This window comes from Rutidosis leptorrhynchoides, chromosome 6 (assembly GCF_046630445.1).
Source record: "Rutidosis leptorrhynchoides isolate AG116_Rl617_1_P2 chromosome 6, CSIRO_AGI_Rlap_v1, whole genome shotgun sequence".
NCBI classification, from domain to species: domain Eukaryota; kingdom Viridiplantae; phylum Streptophyta; class Magnoliopsida; order Asterales; family Asteraceae; genus Rutidosis; species Rutidosis leptorrhynchoides.
The window spans coordinates 428,087,278-428,110,311 of NC_092338.1; the positions used below are offsets into that span (position 1 = coordinate 428,087,278).

At 34.9% G+C, this 23,034-nt stretch overlaps 1 protein-coding gene across 1 annotated transcript; it reads left to right on the top strand.

Moving 5' to 3' along the window:
• Positions 1 to 405: 405 nt before the first annotated feature.
• On the top strand, positions 406 to 3,974 carry LOC139852426 (GDSL esterase/lipase At5g33370-like). The gene is made up of 5 exons (XM_071841720.1): positions 406 to 652; positions 1,098 to 1,225; positions 1,728 to 1,970; positions 2,349 to 2,601; positions 3,641 to 3,974. Exons 1-5 carry the CDS (start codon positions 406 to 408, stop codon positions 3,871 to 3,873), a joined length of 1,104 nt encoding a protein of 367 aa, XP_071697821.1. The 3' UTR covers positions 3,874 to 3,974.
• The last annotated feature ends 19,060 nt before the right edge of the window (positions 3,975 to 23,034 follow it).

Here is a 23,034-nt window from a genome sequence, read left to right on the forward strand (position 1 = left end):
GCCCATACAACCAAACAAATAGATGGTAGCTTACATGTGATCACTACAATTGTCATCGCGCAAAGGCAACTTAGGACAAAGTAGACTATTTGTGGAGCAGCAATTTGTACCAAGTCCTGTTCAATTACTTTGTTCTTTCATAGTTATGGACCAACATTGGAATTGCACTACACCATTCCTAAAAAGTGACAACTTCAATTCCCAAAAGCATACTTTTCACACATCCATATTCTAACTTCACTTGTATCGATGCTTGCATTGACCCATGGTGGTAGGAATTGCCCATTTAATTCTGTCCTAGCTTCCACCACCGGTAACTCCTATAAGAAAGGAGATCAATTTGGGGTTGATTCACACATTCATCGAGCGAACTTGTTCAGTATTCTTAGTTTTTGTTTATAATCAATGGAGAGTTCATTTTCTTTGTACAGTTTAGTTGTTATGTTGTTGGTGGTGGTAGCATTTGTCATAGCACCTCTTGGAGCTGAGGCTAGAGCTTTCTTTGTGTTTGGGGATTCGCTAGTCGACAATGGCAACAATGACTTTTTGGTCACTACTGCCAGAGCTGACTCGCCACCTTATGGCATTGACTTTCCCACTCATCGTCCCACTGGTCGCTTCTCTAATGGCCTTAACATCCCTGACCTTATCAGTTGCGTTCTCATTATCGTTAACTTGTACAATATAATCATTATTAATTAATTATTAATATTGGCTCTATATTTTTGTATAAGAAAATATAGATACAAGAACATATAATCCACTTGGCTGCACTTTTTTTTATATAGACAAGTACAACTAATGTTATCATTCTTGAGCTATCTTTCAAAAAACTCCAATAATACTTGTATTTTAAATGAGTGCATCAAAATTGGCTATATGGTAATGTGGGTGTACTAGTTTAGTATGTTTCAGAATTGGCTCATGGCTATAAGCCTTTTTACAATATTCTTATATAAAAATTATAATTAAGGTTGTCACTTGTCAGTCCCTTTGATAATACACAGTAACTTTCAAAATTCTGCCCTGATTAAGCTTCACATTTAATCTTTTCAAGATCTTTAAAAGCTTACTAACTTTAGGACTTTTTTTCAAAGGCGAACATATGGGAATGGAATCCCCATTGCCATACCTGAGTCCCTTGTTAAGGGGAAAGAAGTTACTACATGGTGCCAACTTTGCTTCTGCAGGAATTGGAATCCTCAATGATACTGGAGTTCAATTTGTATGCCATTATATACCTTTTCTTTTACCTTTAGTTAACTAATAGTGTAAATGTAAATGGGTAAAGGAATAAGTTAAATTATTCCGTGACCGTTTCAGACCCTTTTCTTTGGCCACCCTAGATATTATGCTACTTATGTTTGAACCTAAGACCTTTAATGAGGATATCAGGTTCTCAACCAATACGATATATTGGGATGGTTCATTATTTAACTAATAAAAATGAGAAAAACATTGGTGGTGTTTCTCTAATTTTTCAAAAAATTAAATTTATCTCCTTCACTTGACAATTGACAAATATAGCTAGTTCTTACACAAGGCATCTGCAGCAATCAATATAAAATATTGCATATGTCAGTAAGACAGTAACAAAGAACATGATACTAAATTTACTCATTTAGGAACATGACTCTTTTAGGACAATAATGCTAAACTACCTATACATGTCCATTATCATCTCATTAGTTGTCTAACTTTGACTACTTTGTGTTTATATATGACAGTTAAATATAATACGAATATGGAAACAATTAGAGTACTTTCAACAGTACCAGAAACGACTTGAGTCAATAATTGGATCAGATGATGCTAGTCAATTGGTCAGCACAGGGATGGTTCTAATATCGCTTGGTGGAAACGACTTTGTTAATAACTACTACTTGCTTCCTTTTTCGGCTAGATCTCGTCAATACTCCTTACCTGATTACGTACGATATGTCATTTCTGAATACAGAAACGTTCTCTCGGTATGTAATCCTTTTAATTTATTTTATTAAATTATAGTGAAATTATGAATTATATCTATGGGGAATGGGTTTAAATGGAGCATGGTGGATCAGAATTCATCTTGAACATTACAATTGATAGTGTGATTGTCGTTGGTGGGATGGTCTAAAATTTAAAACATTTCTTCATGTGGATATTAATGCTTTAGCATGTACATCAATTATTTTTTGCTTTCTTACCATTTCATGCCATGACTAAATGATTGATCATTCATTTATTTTGGTACATTTTTATTTTATATCTATTTATTATTATAATATATATATATATATATATATATATATATATATATATATATATATATATATATATATATATATATATATATATATATGTAGAGAATGTATGATGTGGGAGCTAGAAGGGTATTGGTGATGGGGACAGGGCCGATGGGTTGTGTGCCGGCAGAGCTGGCACAACGTAGTCGAGCAGGGGAATGCTCAACAGAGTTGCAAAGAGCTTCGGACTTATTCAATCCTCAACTTAACGAGATGTTGAAAAGTCTGAATGATGAAAAGGGAGGTCACATCTTCGTAGCTGCTAATACGATGAAAATGCATATGGATTACATATCGAATCCTCAAGCTTATGGTATATAAATCATCTTTTCACTTTAATTCAAATCTATAAAATTCACATAATTCAAGCACATCACTTATAGGTCGACCAGACATGTTGCAAAATAGTGAAAACAAAAGTTAAAAAACTCATAGAAGATGGGGATATAATACGCCAGAGGATAATGTTCATATAAGTGGGTTGCGTACCTTGTTTAACATATGGTGTCTTCTATCATACATTATACATTATTATATTATATTATAATATAATAAACCATGTTCTATTTCTTATCCTAAAAACGGTCCTTAAATATAAAAGTGTCTTTAAATAAGTAAAACCATGTTACGTCTGTTAAAAACCATCTTAGATAATCCAATATTTGGGATCATGAAGAGATTCTCAGGTTTAAACCTCACTAGCAGCATATTTTAAGGTGGCTAGGTAAAAGGGCGGTCACAGTACAACCTGATTATGTAGCGCCAGTGGCAGAACTTGAACCCGATCATAGATGGGGCGGGTATAAAAATTTATTAAATTTTTCAATGATAGGTGGGGCGAACACTAAAAAAAACCTTATTTTTTAATATAATTTTTATTTTTTTAGTGTAAAATTTTTCTGAAAAAAATCCAGGTGGGGCGGGTGCCCCGCCAGGGGCGAAGATGGTATGGGGCAGGGGGGCGGGCGCCCCCGGTGGATTTTTTTTTTCAGTGTAAAAATTTTGGGTTTTTCGACTTTGCCCCCGGTGAATTTTTTTTTTTGCCCCCAAACCTACATATTTTGCCCCAAAACCTTCAAATTTTGCCCCAAATTCTCCAACTTTTGCCCCAAAATCTTCAAATTTTGCCCCAAAATCTTCAACTTTTGCCCAAAAATCTTCAAATTTTGTCCAAAAAAATTGCTACGGTTAAAAAAAAAATTTTTGCCCCCGGTGAAAAAAATCCTAGTTTCGCCTCTGTGCCCCGCCCCGCCCCGCCCACACTATGCTCCGCCCCTGTGTAGCGCACCTCTAAGTATATGTGGGTTGAAAAAGAAATAAAAACTAAGTGTGAACTATTTTGGTTCTTGCAGGGTTTGTAACATCAAAAGTAGCATGTTGTGGACAAGGTCCATACAATGGACTGGGATTATGCACACCAATGTCAAACTTATGCCCAAATAGAGACATCTATGCATTTTGGGATGCTTTTCACCCTTCAGAAAGGGCCAATAGAATCATTGTGCAGCAAATGATTGGGGGCACTCTAAACTACATGACTCCGATGAATCTTACCACTATATTAGCCATGGATATTAAGCCTTAATATTCACTTTTAAAATATATATTTTTTTAGCTTCCCATTTGCATTTCCATTGTAATAATAATTAGCGTTGTTTATTTAGGTCATTCTTAATTATTTTGTATTTCCTGTAATATGTTGAAGTTAAGTGTTACATGTATTTAATAAAAGAAGTGCAAGGTTAGCAGGTTTCTTGATAATACTCTTTGCTACCAGATGCAACTATGCATAAAGTATCTTTTGCTCATTAAAGTTACTTACAATAAATACAATATTAATTGCAGCACATGGTGCATGAGATTCATCGTTTAGTTATAACCATATATAATAGTCAAAAAGCAATTTCATATGTTTGATTTGAACCTTATGTTACATATCATTAAGGGAAAAAGTGAAATTATAGTACACATATCTTAATAACAAAAAGAAAAAACAGTGGGTGAATGGATGTTGCCCCTGTGAACTACGGAGTAGTAGAGTAGTCTTTTTTTTTTTTTTTTTTTTTGGCAAAAAAAACTGAAACTTATATAAAACTCGGAGACGATCATCGGAAAGATGAGGCCTCAAAAACGATTACAACCAAAGGCAACAAAGCCGCCCAACGAAGAAACAACACAAACTACAAGCACAACCACAAAAACTAGACCGAAACCAAGCACTAACCAAGAGAAGCACCAACTAAATCAAGACAAACCACAAACTTCTCACGATACAAAAACGTAACACGAGAGAAAAACGACCGATAACAAAAAACATAAAATGAAGAACTCCCCTAAACGCTCACACGTCAAAGCGTCAAATCCCATCAACATTAAACTTTCTCAACTCCTATATATACGTAAGGGATAATTGATTCAAAATGCTCGAACTTTCATCAAAATCCTATTGTATGCATTCAACTTTCAAAAGTTCTATTGTATGCATTAAACTTTGGTTTTTATCCTATTATGTGCATTCATTTACCCATTACCGGTTGTTTGCTGATGTGTAACAAGTCACTCTTTTTTAATCCTAGTCAAATCCTAGTCATTTGCCACATAGATATAATCACTCCTTTATATAACCATAAATACCCCCATTTACTTATTATCTCCAAATTAAAAAAACCCTAATGGAAAATCGCAGAAGCATAACTCGTCGTCATTCCTCTTCGTCCAGAATCAGCACGCCTCCAACACAAGAGATTCAATTATGTGATTGTGGTAATCGAATGTATGAGAATACGGGATGGACTATCAAGAATCCAGGAAGAAGATTCATTAGTTGTCCCAATTTTGTAAGTTTTCAATTTTGCCCTAATTTTCGTTCTTATAAATTTGCCCCAATTGGTTGTTGCTATTACAGGATAAACGAAGGAAATGTAAAGTATTTCACTTTATTGATGAGGAGCTTCCAAGCCAGTACTACAAAGATTTGTTGTTTGATCTTCATTTGCAAACATTGGAGTTAAACACTTGTAACCATCAACCTGACGATCTGAAACTCAAGGAAGAGGTGGTGAAGTTGAAGTCCAAGTTGGATATTTATGATAGGTTATTTTTAATATTGATAGGAATTGTGGTGTTGTTATCTATAGCAGTAGGTATTTTGATCTTTAAGTAGGTATGTTTGTATTGAATAATGAAAGTGTGTTGTTGAATCTGTTCTAATGTAATTCCTTTTGGTTTCCTTATGTAATGTACTAGTGTTATGACATAGTCATTTGGCTTCCAATTTGCTGTTTGTATGCATTGTAAGTGTTTATACGCACAAGTGCGGTGTTTTTATGCAGTGCAATATAACTGAATGCAAGTGTTTACAAATTGACAGAATGCAGAATGCAATATAACTGATTCAACAAAATGCAGAATGCAAGCGTTTACAATACATGTAATGCAGAATCCAAATGCAAATGCAATACACAATATACACAATATACATTAAACATTCATAAATTAAAATTAGGGAATAAGTGTTTACACCACCACTTTACAAAAGACTGCCATTTCCCTATACAAAAGACTATCACATTACCAGTCATACTAAACATCAAAAAGGGAAAATTGAGTCAAATTGATACATACTATGCCATTTTTAGTCAATTTTCCCAGCCAAAAGACATTACATCACCACTTTACAAAAGCAATATAACTAAAACAGTTTTTAAAAGATTAAAACATTACAAAACCTTACACAACTTTCAAACAGTAGATTGACCCCCACTTGCAACAGGGAATATGTGATTATTCCCATCCCTTCCTATTGCAGTTAACAGCTCACCTTGATTTGGGCTCTTTAAAAAACATCCATCTAAAGCTATTACCTTTCTACATCCATTCTTCCATCCCTCTTTCAGACCATTCAAACACACATAGAATCTGTCAAAATACACTCTTTCATCTGGGTTTTGAGTCACTCCAATTTTAATTGTTGAACCTGGGTTGCTATTTAACAGGTCATCTGAAATGTCCCGTTCTTATTGATTAAAAACGTTCCATATTAATTGATTTCGTTGCGAGGTTTTGACCTCTATATGAGACGTTTTTCAAAGACTGCATTCATTTTAAAACAAACCATAACCTTTATTTCATCAATAAAGGTTTAAAAAGCTTTACGTAGATTATCAAATAATGATAATCTAAAATATCCTGTTTACACACGACCATTACATAATGGTTTACAATACAAATATGTTACAACAAAATAAGTTTCTTGAATGCAGTTTTTACACAATATCATACAAGCATGGACTCCAAATCTCGTCCTTATTTAAGTATGCGACAGCGGAAGCTCTTAATAATCACCTGAGAATAAACATGCTTAAAACGTCAACAAAAATGTTGGTGAGTTATAGGTTTAACCTATATATATCAAATCGTAACAATAGACCACAAGATTTCATATTTCAATACACATCCCATACATAGAGATAAAAATCATTCATATGGTGAACACCTGGTAACCGACATTAACAAGATGCATATATATAAGAATATCTCCATCATTCCGGGACACCCTTCGGATATGATATAAATTTCGAAGTACTAAAGCATCCGGTACTTTGGATGGGGTTTGTTAGGCCCAATAGATCTATCTTTAGGATTCGCGTCAATTAGGGTGTCTGTTCCCTAATTCTTAGATTACCAGACTTAATAAAAAGGGGCATATTCGATTTCGATAATTCAACCATAGAATGTAGTTTCACGTACTTGTGTCTATTTTGTAAATCATTTATAAAACCTGCATGTATTCTCATCCCAAAAATATTAGATTTTAAAAGTGGGACTATAACTCACTTTCACAGATTTTTACTTCGTCGGGAAGTAAGACTTGGCCACTGGTTGATTCACGAACCTATAACAATATATACATATATATCAAAGTATGTTTAAAATATATTTACAACACTTTTAATATATTTTGATGTTTTAAGTTTATTAAGTCAGCTGTCCTCGTTAGTAACCTACAACTAGTTGTCCACAGTTAGATGTACAGAAATAAATCGATAAATATTATCTTGAATCAATCCACGACCCAGTGTATACGTATCTCAGTATTGATCACAACTCAAACTATATATATTTTGGAATCAACCTCAACCCTGTATAGCTAACTCCAACATTCACATATAGAGTGTCTATGATTGTTCCGAAATATATATAGATGTGTCGACATGATAGGTCGAAACATTGTATACGTGTCTATGGTATCTCAAGATTACATAATATACAATTCAAGTTGATTAAGTTATGGTTGGAATAGATTTGTTACCAATTTTCACGTAGCTAAAATGAGAAAAATTATCCAATCTTGTTTTACCCATAACTTCTTCATTTTAAATCCGTTTTGAGTGAATCAAATTGCTATGGTTTCATATTGAACTCTATTTTATGAATCTAAACAGAAAAGTATAGGTTTATAGTCGGAAAAATAAGTTACAAGTCGTTTTTGTAAAGGTAGTCATTTCAGTCGAAAGAACGACGTCTAGATGACCATTTTAGAAAACATACTTCCACTTTGAGTTTAACCATAATTTTTGGATATAGTTTCATGTTCATAATAAAAATCATTTTCTCAGAATAACAACTTTTAAATCAAAGTTTATCATAGTTTTTAATTAACTAACCCAAAACAGCCCGCGGTGTTACTACGACGGCGTAAATCCGGTTTTACGGTGTTTTTCGTGTTTCCAGGTTTTAAATCATTAAGTTAGCATATCATATAGATATAGAACATGTGTGTAGTTAATTTTAAAAGTCAAGTTAGAAGGATTAACTTTTGTTTGCGAACAAGTTTAGAATTAACTAAACTATGTTCTAATGATTACGAGTTTAAACCTTCGAATAAGATAGTTTTATATATATGAATCGAATGATGTTATGAACATCATTACTACCTCAAGTTTAGTAGGTAAACCTACTGGAAGTGACAAGAAATGATCTAGCTTCAAAGGATCTTGGATGGCTTGAAAGTTCTTGAAGTAGGGTCATGACACAAAAACTAGTTCAAGTAAGATTTTTACTCGAATTAAGATAGTTTATAGTTATAGAAATTGAATCAAAGTTTGAATATGAATATTACCTTGAATAAGAAAGATAACCTACTGTATATAACAAAGGTTTCTTGATCTTAGATGATTACTTGGAATGGATTAGAAAGCTTGGAAGTAAATTAGTAAACTTGAAGGGATTTTTGAAGTGTTCTTGAAGTGTTCTTCCTATGATGATTATAGCTTGATTCTTGAAGTGATTTTTGATGAAGATGATGATTAACTACTGGAAAAATACGTTCATAATAGTGTGTGTGTGTGTGTGTGTTGAGAGAGGATTAGAAAGAGAATTGGAAGTGAAATGGAGTGAATGATGAGTGGTAATTGGTGAGTGGGGTTAAAAGGAGTTCTAGTTAGTTGACTAGCTCATGGTAGAAGTTAAAATTGATTAGTCATACATGACATAATCAAGAGTGGAATCCCATGCTAGTTCCTATTGGTATATACTCATAGTAAGTACGTTTTGAAGCTGTGTATAATACGGGTAAGAATACGACTAGAATTCTTGATGAAAGAAAAGAATGGAAAAGTAACTGTAACCATTTTCGTTAAGTATGAGTGTTTTGATATATGTCTTGAAGTCCTCCAAAAGTATTTTAATACATCTAAATACACTACATGTATATACATTTTAACCGAGTCGTTAAGTTATCGTTAGTCGTTACATGTAAGTGTTGTTTTGAAACCTTTAAGTTAACGATCTCAATTAATGTTGTTAACCCATTGTTTATTATATCTAATGAGATGTTAAATTATTATATTATCATGATATTATGATATATTAATATATCTTAATATGATATATATACATTTAAATGTCGTTACAACGATAATTGTTACATATATGTCTCGTTTCGAAATCCTTAAGTTAGTAGTCTTGTTTATATGTATATAACTCATTGTTAATATACTTATGGAGATACTTACTTATCATAATCTCATGTTAACCATATGTATATCCATATATATATCGTCATGTCATTTTTACAAGTTTTAACGTTCGTGAATCGCCGGTCAACTTGGGTGGTCAATTGTCTATATGAAACATATTTCAATTAATCAAGTCTTAACAAGTTTGATTGCTTAACATGTTGGAAACATTTAATCATGTAAATATCAATCTCAATTAATATATATAAACATGGAAAAGTTCGGGTCACTACAGTACCTACCCGTTAAATAAATTTCGTCCCGAAATTTTAAGCTGTTGAAGGTGTTGACGAATCTTCTGGAAATAGATGCGGGTATTTCTTCTTCATCTGATCTTCACGCTCCCAGGTGAACTCGGGTCCTCTACGAGCATTCCATCGAACCTTAACAATTGGTATCTTGTTTTGCTTAAGTCTTTTAACCTCACGATCCATTATTTCGACGGGTTCTTCGATGAATTGGAGTTTTTCGTTGATTTGGATTTCATCTAACGAAATAGTGAGATCTTCTTTAGCAAAACATTTCTTCAAATTCGAGACGTGGAAAGTGTTATGTACAGCCGCGAGTTGTTGAGGTAACTCAAGTCGGTAAGCTACTGGTCCGACACGATCAATAATCTTGAATGGTCCAATATACCTTGGATTTAATTTCCCTCGTTTACCAAATCGAACAACGCCTTTCCAAGGTGCAACTTTAAGCATGACCATCTCTCCAATTTCAAATTCTATATCTTTTCTTTTAATGTCAGCGTAGCTCTTTTGTCGACTTTGGGCGGTTTTCAACCGTTGTTGAATTTGGATGATCTTCTCGGTAGTTTCTTGTATAATCTCCGGACCCGTAATCTGTCTATCCCCCACTTCACTCCAACAAATCGGAGACCTGCACTTTCTACCATAAAGTGCTTCAAACGGCGCCATCTCAATGCTTGAATGGTAGCTGTTGTTGTAGGAAAATTCTGCTAACGGTAGATGTAGATCCCAACTGTTTCCGAAATCAATAACACATGCTCGTAGCATGTCTTCAAGCGTTTGTATCGTCCTTTCGCTCTGCCCATCAGTTTGTGGATGATAGGCAGTACTCATGTCTAGACGAGTTCCTAATGCTTGCTGTAATGTCTGCCAGAATCTTGAAATAAATCTGCCATCCCTATCAGAGATAATAGAGATTGGTATTCCATGTCTGGAGACGACTTCCTTCAAATACAGTCGTGCTAACTTCTCCATCTTGTCATCTTCTCTTATTGGCAGGAAGTGTGCTGATTTGGTGAGACGATCAACTATTACCCAAATAGTATCAAAACCATTTGCAGTCCTTGGCAATTTAGTGATGAAATCCATGGTAATGTTTTCCCATTTCCATTCCGGGATTTCGGGTTGTTGAAGTAGACCTGATGGTTTCTGATGCTCAGCTTTGACCTTAAAACACGTCAAACATTCTCCTACGTATTTAGCAACATCAGCTTTCATACCCGGCCACCAAAAATGTTTCTTGAGATCCTTGTACATCTTCACCGTTCCAGGATGTATTGAGTATCTGGTTTTATGAGCTTCTCTAAGTACCATTTCTCTCATATCTCCAAATTTTGGTACCCAAATCCTTTCAGCCCTATACCGGGTTCCGTCTTCCCGAATATTAAGATGCTTCTCCGATCCTTTGGGTATTTCATCCTTTAAATTTCCCTCTTTTAAAACTCCTTGTTGCGCCTCCTTTATTTGAGTAGTAAGGTTATTATGAATCATTATATTCATAGATTTTACTCGAATGGGTTCTCTGTCCTTCCTGCTCAAGGCATCGGCTACCACATTTGCCTTCTCCGGGTGGTAACGAATCTCAAAGTCGTAATCATTCAACAATTCAATCCACCTACGCTGCCTCATATTCAGTTGTTTCTTATTAAATATGTGTTGAAGACTTTTGTGGTCGGTATTTATAATACTTTTGACCCCATATAAGTAGTGCCTCCAAGTCTTTAATGCAAAAACAACCGCGCCTAATTCCAAATCATGCGTCGTATAATTTTGTTCGTGAATCTTCAATTGTCTAGACGCATAAGCAATCACCTTCGTTCGTTGCATTAATACACAACCGAGACCTTGCTTTGATGCGTCACAACAAATCACAAAATCATCATTCCCTTCAGGCAATGACAATATAGGTGCCGTAGTTAGCTTTTTCTTCAATAACTGAAACGCTTTCTCTTGTTCATCATTCCATTCAAATTTCTTCCCTTTATGCGTTAATGCAGTCAAGGGTTTTGCTATTCTGGAAAAGTCTTGGATGAACCTTCTGTAGTAACCGGCTAGTCCTAAAAACTGGCGTATGTGTTTCGGAGTTTTCGGGGTTTCCCACTTTTCAACAGTTTCTATCTTTGCCGGATCCACCTTAATACCTTCTTTGTTCACTATGTGACCGAGGAATTGAACTTCTTCCAACCAAAATGCACACTTTGAAAACTTAGCATACAATTCTTCCTTCCTCAATACTTCTAACACCTTTCTCAAATGTTCACCGTGTTCTTGGTCATTCTTTGAGTAAATAAGTATGTCATCAATGAAAACAATGACAAACTTGTCAAGGTATGGTCCACACACTCGGTTCATAAGGTCCATGAACACAGCTGGTGCATTAGTTAAACCAAACGGCATGACCATAAACTCGTAATGACCGTAACGTGTTCTGAAAGCAGTCTTTGGAATATCATCTTCTTTCACCCGCATTTGATGATACCCGGAACGTAAGTCAATCTTTGAATAAACAGACGAGCCTTGTAGTTGATCAAATAAGTCGTCGATTCTCGGTAGTGGGTAGCGGTTCTTGATGGTAAGTTTGTTCAACTCTCGGTAGTCGATACACAACCTGAATGTACCATCTTTCTTCTTGACAAACAAAACAGGAGCTCCCTACGGTGATGTGGTTGGTCGAATGAAACCACGCTCTAAAAGTTCTTGTAATTGGCTTTGCAGTTCTTTCATCTCGCTGGGTTCGAGTCTGTAAGGAGCACGAGCTATTGGTGCAGCTCCTGGTACAAGATCTATTTGACATTCAACGGATCGCTATGGGGGTAATCCCGGTAATTCTTTCGGAAATACATCGGGAAATTCTTTTGCAATGGGAACATCATTGATGCTCTTTTCTTCAGTTTGTACTTTCTCGACGTGTGCTAGAACAGCATAGCAACCTTTTCTTATTAGTTTTTGTGCCTTCAAATTACTAATAATATGTAGCTTCGTGTTGCCCTTTTCTCCGTACACCATTAAGGGTTTTCCTTTTTCTCGTATAATGCGAATTGCATTTTGTAACAAACGATCTCTGCTTTCACTTCTTTCAACCAGTCCATACCGATTATCACATCAAAACTCCCTAACTCTACTGGTATCAAATCAATCTTAAATGTTTCGCTAACCAGTTTAATTTCTCGATTCCGACATATATTATCTGCTGAAATTAATTTACCATTTGCTAATTCGAGTAAAAATTTACTATCCAAAGGCGTCAATGGACAACTTAATTTAGCACAAAAATCTCTACTCATATAGCTTCTATCCGCACCCGAATCAAATAAAACGTAAGCAGATTTATTGTCAATAAGAAACGTACCCGTAACAAACTCCGGGTCTTCCTGTGCCTCTGCCGCATTAATATTGAAAACTCTTCCGCGGCCTTGTCCATTCGTGTTCTCCTGGTTCGGGCAATTTCTAATAATGTGGCCCGGTTTTCCACATTTATAACAAACTACATTGGCATAACTTGCTCCGACACTACTTGCTCCGCCATTACTCGTTCCGACACCATTTGTTCCTTTCGTTCTATTAACCCCTGGTCCGTAGACCTCACACTTCGCCGTGCTATGACCATTTCTTTTACACTTGTTGTAAAATTTGGTGCAGAACCCCGAGTGATACTTTTCACACCTTTGGCATAGCTGCTTCTGATTGTTGTTGTTGTTGCGGTTATTATTGTTGTTGGGATGATTGTTGTAGTTGCTGTTGTTGTTGTTGTTGTTGTTGTTGTTGTTGGGCCGTTTGTTGTAGTTGCGATTGATGTTGCGATTGTTGGGATAATTGTTGTGATTATTGTTGTAATTGTTGTTGTTGTTGTATTGGTGATTCTTATCACCGTTTTCCTCCCACTTTCTTTTGACTTGCTTCACATTGGCCTCTTCAGCAGTCTGTTCTTTAATTCTTTCTTCAATCTGGTTCACTAGTTTGTGAGCCATTCTACATGCCTGTTGTATGGAGGCGGGCTCGTGTGAACTTATATCTTCTTGGATTCTTTCCGGTAATCCTTTCACAAACGCGTCGATCTTCTCTTTCTCATCTTCGAATGCTCCCGGACACAATAGGCACAATTCTGTGAATCGTCTTTCGTACGTGGTAATATCAAATCCTTGGGTTCGTAACCCTCTAAGTTCTGTCTTGAGCTTATTGACCTCGGTTCTGGGACGGTACTTCTCGTTCATCAAGTGCTTGAATGCTGACCACGGTAGTGCGTACGCATCATCTTGTCCCACTTGCTCTAGATAGGTATTCCACCATGTTAACGCAGAACCTGTGAAGGTATGCGTAGCGTACTTCACTTTGTCCTCTTCAGTACACTTACTTATGGCAAACACCGATTCGACCTTCTCGGTCCACCGTTTCAATCCGATCGGTCCTTCGGTTCCATCAAATTCCAAAGGTTTGCAGGCAGTGAATTCTTTGTAGGTGCATCCTACACGATTTCCTGTACTGCCAGATCCAAGGTTATTGTTGGTATGTAGCGCAGCCTGTACTGCGGCTATGTTTGAAGCTAGAAAAGTACGGAATTCCTCTTCATTCATATTCACGGTGTGTCGAGTAGTCGGTGCCATTTCCTTCAAAATAGTCAAATGGAACAAGTTAATCATACAGAATATTAAGAGTAGTTAATAGTATTTCGTAGCATAATATGAACTCATTTATAAAAGCTTTTTCTTCATATTAGCGTTTTATAAGTTTAAATTCGGGTAGTACCTACCCGTTAAGTTCATACTTAGTAGCTAATATACAATTCAACTACTACAATTCTATATGAAAAACTGATTGTAATAATATTTCGCGTTCAAACTTTTATACAATATTTTACAAACTTACAATACCGCTTATTTTACATAAAGCATGAAATATAGCACACAATAACTTTGATACAAGATAGTTGTGAAGATAATTCTAGCTAGTACACAAGTCGTTCAGCAAAGGCAATAAAGACACGTAATTCATACGTCCAGAAACAAGTCATGCATTCTGGTTTTACTAGGACTACTTCCCATCCTTGGTCTTGTGGAACATAACCGTTATGGCCGTTGATAAGACAGCGTGTTGTAACGTCGTCAAAGGGACAAGGGTTACGTAATGACCAACAGTCTCGTAATAACCTAAAAACCTCATTTCTTACCCCAATTACCGACTCCGTCACTTGTGGGAACGTTTTGTTTAATAGTTGTAGCCCGATGTTCTTGTTCTCACTTTGGTGAGAAGCGAACATTATTAACCCGTAAGCATAACATGCTTCTTTATGTTGCATGTTAGCCGCTTTTTCTAAATCACGAAGTCCTATATTCGGATATACTGAGTCAAAATAATTTCTTAACCCGTTGCGTAAAATAGCATTTGGGTTCCCCGCAATATATGCGTCAAAGTAAACACATCGTAACTTATGGATTTCCCAATGTGATATCCCCCATCTTTCGAACGAAAGCCTTTTATAAACCAAGGCATTCTTGGAACGTTCTTCGAATGTCTTACAAACTGATCTCGCCTTAAATAGTTGTGCCGAGGAATTCTGACCGACTCTAGACAAGATTTCATCAATCATGTCTCCGGGTAGGTCTCTTAAAATATTGGGTTGTCTATCCATTTTGTGTTTTTATACTGTAAAATAGACAAGAGTTAGATTCATAAAAAAATACTTATTAATACAAGCAATTTTTACATATATCATAAAGCATAAGCACACTATATTACATATATTACACCACACGAATACAACTATCTTATTCCGACTCGCTCGTTTCTTTTTGTTCAATTTTGGTTCATTTTGCCAAGTTTCTAGGGATATATGATGTTCCCCTAATACGAACCGTCGTTGTCCACATTGGTTTAGAAAAACCCGGTGGTTTAGAGGTTCCCGGGTCATTGTTACAACTTAAGGACTTCGGGGGTTGACGATACATATAAAGTTCATCGGGGTTGGAATTAGATTTCTCTATTTTTATGCCCTTTCCCTTATTATTTTCTTTTGCCTTTTTAAATTCAGTTGGGGTAATTTCTATAACATCATCGGAATTCTCGTCGGAATCCGATTCATCGGAGAATTGGTAATCCTCCCAATATTTTGCTTTCTTGGCGGAAACACCATTGACCATAATTAACCTTGGTCGGTTGGTTGAGGATTCTCTTTTACTTAACCGTTTTATTATTTCCCCCACCGGTTCTATTTCTTCTTCCGGTTCCGATTCTTCTTCCGGTTCCGACTCTTCTTCCGGTTCCTCTTCGGGAACTTGTGAATCAGTCCACGAATCATTCCAATTTACATTTGACTCTTCATTATTATTAGGTGAGTCAATGGGACTTGTTCTAGAGGTAGACATCTATCACATAATATCAAACACGTTAAGAGATTAATATATCACATAATATTCATATGTTAAAAATATATAGTTTCTAACAAAAATGTTAAGCAATCATTTTTAAAGAAAACACGGTCGAAGTCCAGACTCACTAATGCATCCTAACAAACTCGATAAGACACACTAATGCAAATTTTCTGGTTCTCTAAGACCAACGCTCTGATACCAACTGAAATGTCCCGTTCTTATTGATTAAAAACGTTCCATATTAATTGATTTCGTTGCGAGGTTTTGACCTCTATATGAGACGTTTTTCAAAGACTACATTCATTTTAAAACAAACCATAACCTTTATTTCATCAATAAATGTTTAAAAAGCTTTACGTAGATTATCAAATAATAATAATCTAAAATATCCTGTTTACACACGACCATTACATAATGGTTTACAATACAAATATGTTACAACAAAATAAGTTTCTTGAATGCAGTTTTTACACAATATCATACAAGCATGGACTCCAAATCTCGTCCTTATTTAAGTATGCGACAGCGGAAGCTCTTAATAATCACCTGAGAATAAACATGCTTAAAACGTCAACAAAAATGTTGGTGAGTTATAGGTTTAACCTATATATATCAAATCGTAACAATAGACCACAAGATTTCATATTTTAATACACATCCCATACATAGAGATAAAAATCATTCATATGGTGAACACCTGGTAACCGACATTAACAAGATGCATATATATAAGAATATCCCCATCATTCCGGGACACCCTTCGGATATGATATAAATTTCGAAGTACTAAAGCATCCGGTACTTTGGATGGGGTTTGTTAGGCCCAATAGATCTATCTTTAGGATTCGCGTCAATTAGGGTGTCTGTTCCCTAATTCTTAGATTACCAGACTTAATAAAAAGGGGCATATTCGATTTCGATAATTCAACCATAGAATGTAGTTTCACGTACTTGTGTCTATTTTGTAAATCATTTATAAAACCTGCATGTATTCTCATCCCAAAAATATTAGATTTTAAAAGTGGGACTATAACTCACTTTCACAGATTTTTACTTCGTCGGGAAGTAAGACTTGGCCACTGGTTGATTCACGAACCTATAACAATATATACATATATATCAAAGTATGTTTAAAATATATTTACAACACTTTTAATATATTTTGATGTTTTAAGTTTATTAAGTCAGCTGTCCTCGTTAGTAACCTACAACTAGTTGTCCACAGTTAGATGTACAGAAATAAATCGATAAATATTATCTTGAATCAATCCACGACCCAGTGTATACGTATCTCAGTATTGATCACAACTCAAACTATATATATTTTGGAATCAACCTCAACCCTGTATAGCTAACTCCAACATTCACATATAGAGTGTCTATGGTTGTTCCGAAATATATATAGATGTATCGACATGATAGGTCGAAACATTGTATACGTATCTATGGTATCTCAAGATTACATAATATACAATTCAAGTTGATTAAGTTATGGTTGGAATAGATTTGTTACCAATTTTCACGTAGCTAAAATGAGAAAAATTATCCAATCTTGTTTTACCCATAACTTCTTCATTTTAAATCCGTTTTGAGTGAATCAAATTGCTATGGTTTCATATTGAACTCTATTTTATGAATCTAAACAGAAAAGTATAGGTTTATAGTCGGAAAAATAAGTTACAAGTCGTTTTTGTAAAGGTAGTCATTTCAGTCGAAAGAACGACGTCTAGATGACCATTTTAGAAAACATACTTCCACTTTGAGTTTAACCATAATTTTTGGATATAGTTTCATGTTCATAATAAAAATCATTTTCTCAGAATAACAACTTTTAAATCAAAGTTTATCATAGTTTTTAATTAACTAACCCAAAACAGCCCGCGGTGTTACTACGACGGCGTAAATCCGGTTTTACGGTGTTTTTCGTGTTTCCAGGTTTTAAATCATTAAGTTAGCATATCATATAGATATAGAACATGTGTGTAGTTAATTTTAAAAGTCAAGTTAGAAGGATTAACTTTTGTTTGCGAACAAGTTTAGAATTAACTAAACTATGTTCTAATGATTACGAGTTTAAACCTTCGAATAAGATAGTTTTATATATATGAATCGAATGATGTTATGAACATCATTACTACCTCAAGTTTAGTAGGTAAACCTACTGGAAGTGACAAGAAATGATCTAGCTTCAAAGGATCTTGGATGGCTTGAAAGTTCTTGAAGTAGGGTCATGACACAAAAACTAGTTCAAGTAAGATTTTTACTCGAATTAAGATAGTTTATAGTTATAGAAATTGAATCAAAGTTTGAATATGAATATTACCTTGAATAAGAAAGATAACCTACTGTATATAACAAAGGTTTCTTGATCTTAGATGATTACTTGGAATGGATTAGAAAGCTTGGAAGTAAATTAGTAAACTTGAAGGGATTTTTGAAGTGTTCTTGAAGTGTTCTTCCTATGATGATTATAGCTTGATTCTTGAAGTGATTTTTGATGAAGATGATGATTAACTACTGGAAAAATACGTTCATAATAGTGTGTGTGTGTGTGTGTGTTGAGAGAGGATTAGAAAGAGAATTGGAAGTGAAATGGAGTGAATGATGAGTGGTAATTGGTGAGTGGGGTTAAAAGGAGTTCTAGTTAGTTGACTAGCTCATGGTAGAAGTTAAAATTGATTAGTCATACATGACATAATCAAGAGTGGAATCCCATGCTAGTTCCTATTGGTATATACTCATAGTAAGTACGTTTTGAAGCTGTGTATAATACGGGTAAGAATACGACTAGAATTCTTGATGAAAGAAAAGAATGGAAAAGTAACTGTAACCATTTTCGTTAAGTATGAGTGTTTTGATATATGTCTTGAAGTCCTCCAAAAGTATTTTAATACATCTAAATACACTACATGTATATACATTTTAACTGAGTCGTTAAGTCATCGTTAGTCGTTACATGTAAGTGTTGTTTTGAAACCTTTAAATTAACGATCTCAATTAATGTTGTTAACCCATTGTTTATTATATCTAATGAGATGTTAAATTATTATATTATCATGATATTATGATATATTAATATATCTTAATATATATGATATATATACATTTAAATGTCGTTACAACGATAATCGTTACATATATGTCTCGTTTCGAAATCCTTAAGTTAGTAGTCTTGTTTATATGTATATAACTCATTGTTAATATACTTATGGAGATACTTACTTATCATAATCTCATGTTAACCATATGTATATCCATATATATATCGTCATGTCATTTTTACAAGTTTTAACGTTCGTGAATCGCCGGTCAACTTGGGTGGTCAATTGTCTATATGAAACATATTTCAATTAATCAAGTCTTAACAAGTTTGATTGCTTAACATGTTGGAAACATTTAATCATGTAAATATCAATCTCAATTAATATATATAAACATGGAAAAGTTCGGGTCACTACATCATCAGCATAAGACCTTAACAGACCATAATGTTCTTCAACAGATTTTTCACATTCAGTTATTGCCCAAGTCTTAGCCTTTCTACATTGATTAGGAGTTACAGTACACTTATACTTCTTCATCACTAAGTCTGCAATGTCTACTAGCCTTATATTTGGGTTTGCTCTGATTTTGTCACCAAACTCTCTACCTATCCATTTGTAATTTATCAAACTACCAAACCTAAAACTTCTAACACATGTGTGTTGATCAACCATAGATATTACCTGAAAGGAAGCCTCATCTTTCATCATTCTTTCAAAACACCTCCAAGAGCATTTTGGTTCTTCACCCTTTGCAGTAGATGGATATCTGTTATATTTCCTTTTCTTAGATTCAGTGGGTTGTTTCAGCCTAGGTGCTCTTTGCCCACACTTTGCAATCACTTCCTTTTCACAACTTCTATGATACCATAGTGAAAAACCATTTGCAAGGGCATAATAGGTTAAACAATCCTTAAACTGTTTTGCATTTAAGTATTTCTCACCCACTATAGGCTTCTTCATTCTCCAATAGGTTTTCTCATCATGTATTGGAAACCTTTCAACTGTGACAAGAGCTTTAAAAGGATCACTACCTGCTTCTGATTCATCATTACTTAACTTCTTCAACAAATCTTCCATAAACTCCTCATGTTCACCAATTGCATCCATGAGTGGATTGTCATCTTGAGCATTATTTGATGTGAGCTTTGATTTTGGGACTCTGTTGGGTACTTTTTTTGCATTTGCCTTCAAAAGTCTAAGTTCTTTTACCTCTTCTTCTCCATCTGATAAGTGATCTATAGAAGCATTATCACTTTCATTGTCAGTTTCATCACCAATGTAATCACTGTCATACTCACTATCACTTACACTCTCACCCCCTTTACTTTCATCTATCCCTACAGCTTCACTTACACTCTCACCCCCCTTACTTTCATCTATCCCTACAGCTTCACTTACACTCTCACCCCCCTTACTTTCATCTATCCTTGCAGCTTCAACTACATCCACCTTAGGTTCATCCAAGCCTACAACTTCAACTTCATCCACCTTAGTATCATCTATGCCTACAACTTTACTTACACTCTCATCCCCCTTACTTTCATCTATAACTTCATCTATGTCATCACAGTTATTGATTACATATTCAGTTAAGTCATCACTAAAGTAATCAACATATACATCTATTTTGCCATACATGTAAGCAAGGTCATACAACACAAGTAAGTCCTCCTCATTCTCTAAACGCATTACTCCATTTGACAGTGTAGTACCAGGGATAGTAAAATACAAACAAGTAAATGGGAAACCAGTTGTCATACTCACTATCACTTACACTCTCACCCCCTTTACTTTCATCTATCCCTACAGCTTCACTTACACTCTCACCCCCCTTACTTTCATCTATCCCTACAGCTTCACTTACACTCTCACCCCCCTTACTTTCATCTATCCTTGCAGCTTCAACTACATCCACCTTAGGTTCATCCAAGCCTACAACTTCAACTTCATCCACCTTAGTATCATCTATGCCTACAACTTTACTTACACTCTCATCCCCCTTACTTTCATCTATAACTTCATCTATGTCATCACAGTTATTGATTACATATTCAGTTAAGTCATCACTAAAGTAATCAACATATACATCTATTTTGCCATACATGTAAGCAAGGTCATACAACACAAGTAAGTCCTCCTCATTCTCTAAACGCATTACTCCATTTGACAGTGTAGTACCAGGGATAGTAAAATACAAACAAGTAAATGGGAAACCAGTTTCCTTTTCCAAAAACTCGTAAAATTCATCAAACTCAATTTTATCAATAAAGATTGGCAAAACTTCACCAGCATCGTACCTAAGCGGCTTAAACAGAAAGGCACCATTATAATGCACATCAATGTCAAAACCTCGTGCTGGAATTGGCGTTCCAACCATCCTGAAATTGATGTTTCAGCAGTTAATATAAGTGTAAAAAAACCCTAAAAACAGCGATGATAGTGAAATTGAGCAGCAAACATACCTTATGACTATCACTTACAGCGATGATAGTGAAATTGAGCAGCAAACGAGCTTGTTGTAATACAGAAATTGAGCAGTTAGTATATAGCTAGGGTTTTTTTGGAGCGAAGATGAAAAGTTTTTTTGGGAGCCAAAATGAGAAGTATGGAAGAAGCTGTTTATTTGTATCCACGTCATTTCATTTACATTTTATTTAATTGGAAAATGCTAAAAAACCCAAAACACAACCGGTTACCGGAGTAATGGGTAAATGAATGCACACAATAGGATAAAAACCAAAGTTTAATGCATACAATAGAACTTTTGAAAGTTGAATGCATACAATAGGATTTTGATGAAAGTTCGATGCATTTTGAATCAATTATCCCTATACGTAAATTACACATAAATTACTTGATTTTAATATACGGTTTCCATTTGTCACTAGTGAATTAATTTATGAGGGAGAACATTTTCACTCACATATATGCGGCCTACCGTGTTATCCTATGACCGACCTTTTCCGACCCTTTCCCTGACTCTTAGACCGGTATTTACTCAGCGTCAAAGAGGAAGCGTCAGCCATGTTGGCATCGTTGACGGAAAGTGATGCCGGTTAACCCAACGTGACTGTAAGCGTTAGTCATGATTTTGACGAATATGAACGGGAGCGATAGTTCCAATTCAACCAATCAATGATTTAAATATTAATATATTTTTGTTATTAATTTATTTTTCACTCAAATTTCAATAAGATTTTGCCATATCACTCTACAAATATTTGACACAAATTTGACATTTAGGGCTAATGAAGGTCAAATACACGTCATAGTCAAAAGCCAGTTTTTCACCAAAAATTACACAATTTGACTACACCTCGCAGTCAGGGTTAACAACACTATTAGGATATGCTTCTAATAAGGTTGAACCTGAAACTTCTTAGATCAGTCATAAAGAAGCGTCACAATCTGGGTGTTAGATGATATTGCACAATCTGACTGACGGAAAAAAAAATAAAAATAAAAAAAAAATAAAAAAAAGAGGCGTTTGATTTTTTTCAGCCACCAATCAAGATTCGGCACATAGTTATATATATTATTAATTTATTTTTTTTTCACGAAACTTCCAGTCAAATTTTGCCACATCACCCAAAATCTTTCCACCAAAGTAAACACTCACCACTATTAACCTTCACTCCAATACATTGCCACTTCACTCACTCCGATACATTGCCACTTCACTCAAAAAGTGCACCATTTGCCACCACGTAACAATTAGGGTTATTAAAAGTGGTCTTATGCTTCTATAGTATTACTGTAATTTAGTTTCTTAATAGGTTTAGGTATCTTGAACACCAGATTATGTCAGCCAATAAATATGAATCCTATGCATCTTAAATGTCTAGTAGATTTCAAGTGTATTTGGGGGGTCATTGTTTTCTATTCATATAATTTATCACAGAATAGACTGATTTGCTTTTTATGTAGCTATTCCAATAGCAGAAGTTAGAATAATTTTTGTTTAATCACCCTTACAACCTTGAGGTTGAGGGTTCGAGTCCTGCTTAGGACAATTCATGGTGTATATATTCGAGTTAGATTTAGCTGGGTGTGTGAGTTTGCCTTTAAAA

What these genes read in the sequence shown, in the direction of transcription:
- LOC139852426 (XM_071841720.1), top strand. Translation starts at nt 406, where the DNA reads ATGGAGAGTTCATTTTCTTTGTACAGTTTAGTTGTTATGTTGTTGGTG. An exon ending in TAACATCCCTGACCTTATCA is followed by an intron (nt 653 to 1,097) that starts GTTGCGTTCTCA and finishes TTTTTTTCAAAG; the next exon opens with GCGAACATATGGGAATGGAA. An exon ending in AATACAGAAACGTTCTCTCG is followed by an intron (nt 1,971 to 2,348) that starts GTATGTAATCCT and finishes ATATATATGTAG; the next exon opens with AGAATGTATGATGTGGGAGC.